A 6924-nucleotide genomic window follows, 5' to 3' on the forward strand; every position below is an offset into this window, starting at 1 on the left:
TGGAGTCGGGGGGCCCTACCTGCCTGAGGGATCACCACCACACCCCCCAAATGCACACCTAAGCCAAGCGAATGCCCTAAGCAAACACAGCCTCTTCCTCTTCTGACTTCTTGCCACGATATCCAGGGCCGCCCCTCGGCGCCCCCTGTAGGGAAATTCAGGAAGCACCACTCCTTGGGGGCACCTCTCAGCTACACTCTTACTGCAAACTAGGTATTAGTTACAAAAAAACATATTTTCTACTGGAGTATGAACCCAGCTCCCATAGCCAGGGTGGAGCGCGCACGCGCGCGCACGCGTGTGTGTGTGTGTGTGTGTGTGTGTGTGTGTGTGTATGTGTGTGCGCGCGCGCCTGCGGGCGCTTTCCATTGGAGCTCAATAAATATTTGAATAAATGAATGCGTGTTTTAAAGCCCATTAAACTTACACTAAGATGGGGGCGCCTGGGTGGCGCAGTCGGTTAAGCGTCCGACTTCAGCCAGGTCACGATCTCGCGGTCCGTGAGTTCGAGCCCCGCGTCAGGCTCTGGGCTGATGGCTCGGAGCCTGGAGCCTGTTTCCGATTCTGTGTCTCCCTCTCTCTCTGCCCCTCCCCCGTTCATGCTCTGTCTCTCTCTGTCCCAAAAATAAAATAAAAAACGTTGAAAAAAAAAATTTAAAAAAAAAAATAAAAAAAAAAACTTACACTAAGATGCAATTTGAACGTAATTCTGTAGGTTAACTAGGGAGCAACTGAGAAGGCCAGTGATGTGAGTAGGAACCGTAACATGAATATGGGGCGTGGGTAGGGAGCAGCGTGCTGGACTACACTGGACAGAAGAATCGGCCTTTGTGCCCGGCAGGTCTCAGTTCAAATCGCACCTCCACCGTTATCAGTTGTGTGACCAGAACACGGGCGGGTGACGGCTGTGGGCTGTGACAGCAGGGGATGGCGGTTCAGACCCCCGGCTTTGCCGCCTGCCGGGTGATCTTGGTGGGTTACCTGACCTCTTATTTCCTCAGAGAGAAGCATGTGGAAATCACACGAGCCAAGTGCAAAGCAAATATTGTTATTACTCAACCTTTCTGAATCTCAGCTTCTTATTCTGCAGTAACAGGTTGTAAGGCTGATTTTAGGCGGAAAGGACAGAAATTTGTAAAAAGAAATTGCACCAAACAGTATGTATTTTGTGTGATGTATCCTGATACAATGTTTGATACTGACTCATTAAAGAAAAAAAAAAGTGCAGTCAGTGACCTGGGAAGTTGATTTCATAATCCATTAATGGATAGAAACTAAAGGTTAACAAACCCGGCTAGGGGCATCTGGCTGGCTCAGTCGGTTAAGCATCTGACTTGGGCTCAGGTCATGATCTTACAGTTCGTGAGTTTGAGCCCCGCCACGCGCTCTCTGCTCTCAGCACGAAGCCCACTTCAGATCCTCTGTCCCTCTCTCTGCCCCTCCCCTACTCGTGCACACAGGCCTTCTCTCAAAAATAAACATTTTAAGTTCTATGTAAAAAAAACACAGTCTACAGAATTGTGTGTGCATATGTGTGTGTGTGTAAAACCTTTAATTCCAGTAGAGTTAACACACAGTGTTATATTAGTTTCAGGTATACAGTATAGTCAATCAACAATTCTATACGTTACTCAGTGCTCAGCATGAGCATCAGTCCTCTTCACCGACCGCACCCTTCCCCCTTCCTCCCCTCTGCTAACCCCCAGTTTGTTTCCATAGCTAAGAGTCTGGTTTTTGGTTTGCCTCTTTTTCCCTTTGTTCATTTGTTTTGTTTCTTACATTGCACATACGAGTGAAATCATGCGGTATTTGTCTTTCTCTGACATTTTGCTTAACATTTTACTCTCTAGCTCCATCCACGTGGTTGCAAATGGCAAGATTTCATTCTTTTTTATGGCTGAGTAATATTGCATAGTATATATGTATACCACATCTTTAGCCATTCATCTGTTGGCGGGCACTTGGGCTCCTTCCGTAATGTGGAAATAAGTAAATTTCCAAGTAATAAGCCTATTGTAAATACGGCTGCTATAAACATAGGGGTGCGTGTATCTCTTCAAATTTGTGTTGTCATATCCTTTGGGGGAAATGCCTAGTAATATTTACTAGGTAGTACCGAGTAGCAGAACTACTGGGTGAGAGGGTAATTCTATTTTTAATTTTTTGAGGAAACACCATACTGTTTTCCGCTGTGGCTGCACCAGTTTGCATTCCCACCAACACTGCCTGAGGCTTCCTTTTCCTCCACATCCTCGCCAACACTTGTTTCTTGTGTTTTTGATTTTAGCCGTGCTGACAGGTGTGAGGTGATATCTCGTTGTGGTTTTGATCGCCGTTTCCTTGATGATGAGTCTACGGATTACATTTCTTTTTTCTTTTCTTTTATTTTTTTTTTAACGTTTATTTATTTTTGAGACAGAGGGAGACACAGCGTGAACGGGGGACGGTCAGAGAGAGAGGGAGACACAGAGTCCGAAGCAGGCTCCGGGCTCTGAGCCATCAGCACAGAGCCCGATGCGGGGCTCAAACCCACGGACTGTGAGATCATGACCTGAGTCGACGTCGGACGCTCAACCGACTGAGCCACCCAGGCGCCCCTACGGATCATATTTCTAACAGACTTATTTTTCAGAGCGGATTAGAGTCACGGCAAAATTGAGAAGAACATGCAGAAATTTCCTGCCTACCTCCTGCTCCACACCGCTCAGCTTCCCTATCAATATCCCCCACCAGGGTGGCACGTTTGTTACGATCGATGAGCCTGCAGTGGCACATTATCACCCAGAGCCCATAGTTTTTACACTGGCGTTCACTCTCGCGGTTGTACATCCTGTGGGTTTGACAAATACGTAAAGACACGTATCCCCCATTATGCTATCACCCGGGATAGTTTTGCTGCCCTAAAAATCCTCTGTGCTCGCCTAAGTCACCTCTCCCTCTAGGATATTTTTTTTCACACGGTCTCTGGGTCACAGATGATGTTCAGTAATTTTCAGTATAAATCACCCTGCCAGCTATTGCGAGGGTTCAGGCATGTGAGCGGCTGAAAGACAGCTGTGGCCACCAGCCCCGAAGAGAGACACAGCGGAGGGTGTGGGAAGGGCAGTTAAGCCTCGGAGACCGAGTGGGGAATGGGGAGGCAGGAGCCCCAGGGGTGCAAGGGCTCTGGCCGCTAGTGGTAGTGGGCAGGGGGAGGGGGCTGCGGAAAAACAGGACGTGGTGGACAGCTAGGGCCTCCCCGCGGGGTTTCAACCTGCTAACCCTGGGTAGATCAATCGGCCAGGACTGCAGGAAGCTTCTGGATTAAGAAGTGGCCACACCGGGCTCTACTGCCTTTTCACTGTGTGACCTTGGCCAGGTCCCTTCTCTCCTCCAGGGACTGGACTGGATGTCCTCGCTGTTCACTGTGGAGGTGCAGGCGAAAAGGTGGCGCCCACGGCCCGAGGGGCAGCGTCGGGGGTCGTAGGGAACCTTCAAGGGCCAGGGAGGCCGGGCGGGAGTCGGAGACCCGGAGGGACCGCGGACGCGCGCGGGAGCAGCCTCGGAAGGGGCTTTGTCCGCCACGCATTCCCGCCAAGCAACAGGCGGCCGCGGGGCCAGAACTTTGGGGCCTGAGCCGCCGGCCGCTTTAAAAGCCGGGGCTCCGGGCCGCTCGGTGACCGTCCCCCGGAGGGGCGGGCGGGCGCGCGCCGGGGCGGCTGGGGCGGTGTTGCCCGAGGGTGAAGCCGCTCCCCGCCGCTGCCGCGCGTGCCTTGCGGAATTTCACCAGAAGAGGGTACAGTCTGAAAGGCTCTTGACGTCAGGCTGGAATCCCTATTGTGCTTGGAACCGGCTCGGGCAAAGCGAGCCCAAGTTCGCTCTCCGCACGCCTGGGCGGACTGCGTGGGTCCGGCAGCTCCGGGACTCTTCCCGCGCGGGAGGCGCTCGCGGGGACCCGCGCGGCTCGGGGAGCAGCCCGCCGCCGCCGCCGCCGGAGGAGGAGGAGGAGGAGGAGGAGGACGGCCGCCCGCGGGGGGACCCTAGTCCTGCAGGGAGGCCGAGCCGGGGGCGGCGGGTCGCGCCGCCCGGGAGCCGGGTGAGTGCGCAGGGCGAGGCCGGCGGCCGCCAGAGCCCCCCCACCCCCACCCCCTCCACCCGCGCCGGCCGCGCGCCCCGGCGCCCCGATGCCCGCCCGGAGCCCCGCCGCCGCCGGGTGCATGCCTCCCCCGCGGCGCGCCGCTGCCGCCTGCTGCCCGCTGTGACCGCCCTTCCAGGCAGCCGGGCGCCGGGCGCCGGGCGGGCTTCCCCGAGGGCGGCGCGCGGGTGGCACCTGCGGGACCGGCGGCGGCGGCGGCGGCGGGGCGCGGAGCCGAGGCGGAGCGGGCGCTCGCCGGGAGGATGGACGCGGCCGCGGAGCGCAGCCTCCCGGAGCCGGGCAGCCAGGGCTCCCGGGCCGGCGACGACATCGAGATCGTGGTCAACGTGGGGGGCGTGCGGCAGGTGCTGTACGGAGACCTCCTGAGCCAGTACCCCGAGACGCGGCTGGCCGAGCTCATCGGCTGCCTGGCGGGGGGCTACGACACCATCTTCTCCCTGTGCGACGACTACGACCCCGGGAAGCGCGAGTTCTACTTCGACAGGGACCCGGACGCCTTCAAGTGTGTCATCGAGGTGTACTATTTCGGGGAGGTGCACATGAAGAAGGGCATCTGCCCCATCTGCTTCAAGAACGAGATGGACTTCTGGAAGGTGGACCTCAAGTTCCTGGACGACTGCTGCAAGAGCCACCTGAGCGAGAAGCGCGAGGAGCTGGAGGAGATCGCGCGCCGCGTGCAGCTCATCCTGGACGACCTGGGCGTCGACTCTGCCGAGGGCCGCTGGGGGCGCTGCCAGAAGTGCGTCTGGAAGTTCCTGGAGAAGCCCGAGTCGTCGTGCCCGGCGCGGGTGGTGGCCGTTCTGTCCTTCCTGCTCATCCTCGTCTCGTCCGTGGTCATGTGCGTGGGCACCATCCCCGAGCTGCAGGTCCTGGACGCCGACGGCAACCGCGTGGAGCACCCGACGCTGGAGAACGTGGAGACGGCGTGCATCGGCTGGTTCACGCTGGAGTACCTGCTGCGCCTCTTCTCGTCGCCCAACAAGCTGCACTTCGCGCTGTCCTTCATGAACATCGTGGACGTGCTGGCCATCCTGCCCTTCTACGTGAGCCTCACGCTCACGCACCTGGGCGCCCGCATGATGGAGCTGACCAACGTGCAGCAGGCCGTGCAGGCGCTGCGGATCATGCGCATCGCCCGCATCTTCAAGCTGGCCCGCCACTCCTCGGGCCTGCAGACGCTCACCTACGCCCTCAAGCGGAGCTTCAAGGAGCTAGGGCTGCTGCTCATGTACCTGGCCGTGGGCATCTTTGTCTTCTCGGCCCTGGGCTACACCATGGAGCAGAGCCACCCCGAGACCCTGTTTAAGAGCATCCCCCAGTCCTTCTGGTGGGCCATCATCACCATGACCACGGTTGGCTACGGGGACATCTACCCCAAGACCACCCTGGGCAAGCTCAACGCGGCCATCAGCTTCTTGTGCGGGGTCATCGCCATCGCCCTGCCCATCCATCCCATCATCAACAACTTCGTCAGGTACTACAACAAGCAGCGGGTCCTGGAGACAGCGGCCAAGCACGAGCTCGAGCTGATGGAACTCAACTCCGGCGGCGCGGCTGAGGGCAAAGCGGGGTGCTCCCGCAGCGACCTGGACAGCCTCCTGCCGGAGCCCGCGGGGGAGGAGGGGCCGAGCTGGAGCAGCCGGCTGAAGATCTCCCACAGCGACACCTTCATCCCTCTCCTGACCGAGGAGAAGCACCACAGGACCCGGCTCCAGAGCTGCAAGTGACGAGGGTCTTCCGGGCACAGACGGACTTGGGCCAGCGGACGGAGGGGCAGGTGTGGCGGGCCCATCAGTGACTTCCTGGGAGGGGCTGTCCTTTGTCCCCTCCACGGTCTCCTGAACAGAACTCTGGAGGCCCTCTCGGGCACCCCTGGTGAGGCTGGGTAAGACCCCTTTCTGTTGTCGGCTGTCAGGAGCCGGGGGTGGGGGGGGAGGGGGAGAGCGGGGGTGTCTAGGAGTCACGGGCAGTGTGGGGTGACGGAGGGCACGGTCTGGCCGACGGCAGGAGCCCTCGCCCGGTTCTGTATCTCCTTCAATAAAGCCTCCTGCTCTGCGCACCCACCTGTGTCATAGGTTCTGTCACAGGCTGGAGGTCCCTCCACCCCTCAGACATGCCTTAGGCACACTCTGGTGCCAGGCCAGGAAGTAGGTGTGCAGCCCCCGGGGGGCGGGGGTGGGGGAGGGGCTATTTTTAGTTGAGAGCTAATTAAAGAAGGGTTCATAGGCAGGGTTCAGCCCCGAGAAGCCTTGCCACATTCCAGGAGGCTCTGTGCGGGCGACTCCTTCCTTCTGTTTCCTTTCGAGGAAAAGCTTGCACCCTGGAGGGGGAGAGGTCGCAGAGCTCGCAACGCCCAGTGGCGCGGTCACCATTTATTCACCACCTGCGGGAAGCCCTATTCGTGACTTTTTCCATTCCTTCCAGCAACCCTGCTGGATAGGTATGCCCATTTTACAGACGAAGAAAACTGAGGCCCAGGACCACACAGAGCAGGGATTCAGCCCCAGGGGTGAAGATCCCAATGGCCAGGCATTCTCTTTGCTGTAAGCTGGCTTTGGGGCAGAGGCATGTGCCTGAGCCTAGAAGCGGTGGAGGGTCTGTGGACCAGAAGTGCTGAGGGTGGCTGTTCCCGTCCTCCAGCTCCTCCTGCCTTCTAGAACCAGTACCTCGGAGGCATCAGCTGAATGGACAAGCCTGAGCATGCACAGGTGGCCCACTTCCAGCCTGGTCTGAGGGCCCCAGAGGAACAGAGACAGACAGACGTGGGCTTGAAGCCCAGAGAATGAGGA

At 58.2% G+C, this 6924-nt stretch overlaps 1 protein-coding gene across 1 annotated transcript; it reads left to right on the plus strand.

The window, feature by feature from the left end:
• The first annotated feature begins 4036 nt into the window (after positions 1-4036).
• KCNF1 (potassium voltage-gated channel modifier subfamily F member 1) lies at positions 4037-6288 on the plus strand. The gene has a single exon (XM_060648575.3). The coding sequence runs from the start codon at positions 4378-4380 to the stop codon at positions 5860-5862; it is 1485 nt and encodes a 494-aa protein (XP_060504558.1). The 5' UTR covers positions 4037-4377; the 3' UTR covers positions 5863-6288.
• The last annotated feature ends 636 nt before the right edge of the window (positions 6289-6924 follow it).

Source organism: Panthera onca, chromosome A3 (genome assembly GCF_046562875.1).
Source record: "Panthera onca isolate mPanOnc1 chromosome A3, mPanOnc1 haplotype 2, whole genome shotgun sequence".
Lineage (NCBI taxonomy): Eukaryota > Metazoa > Chordata > Mammalia > Carnivora > Felidae > Panthera > Panthera onca.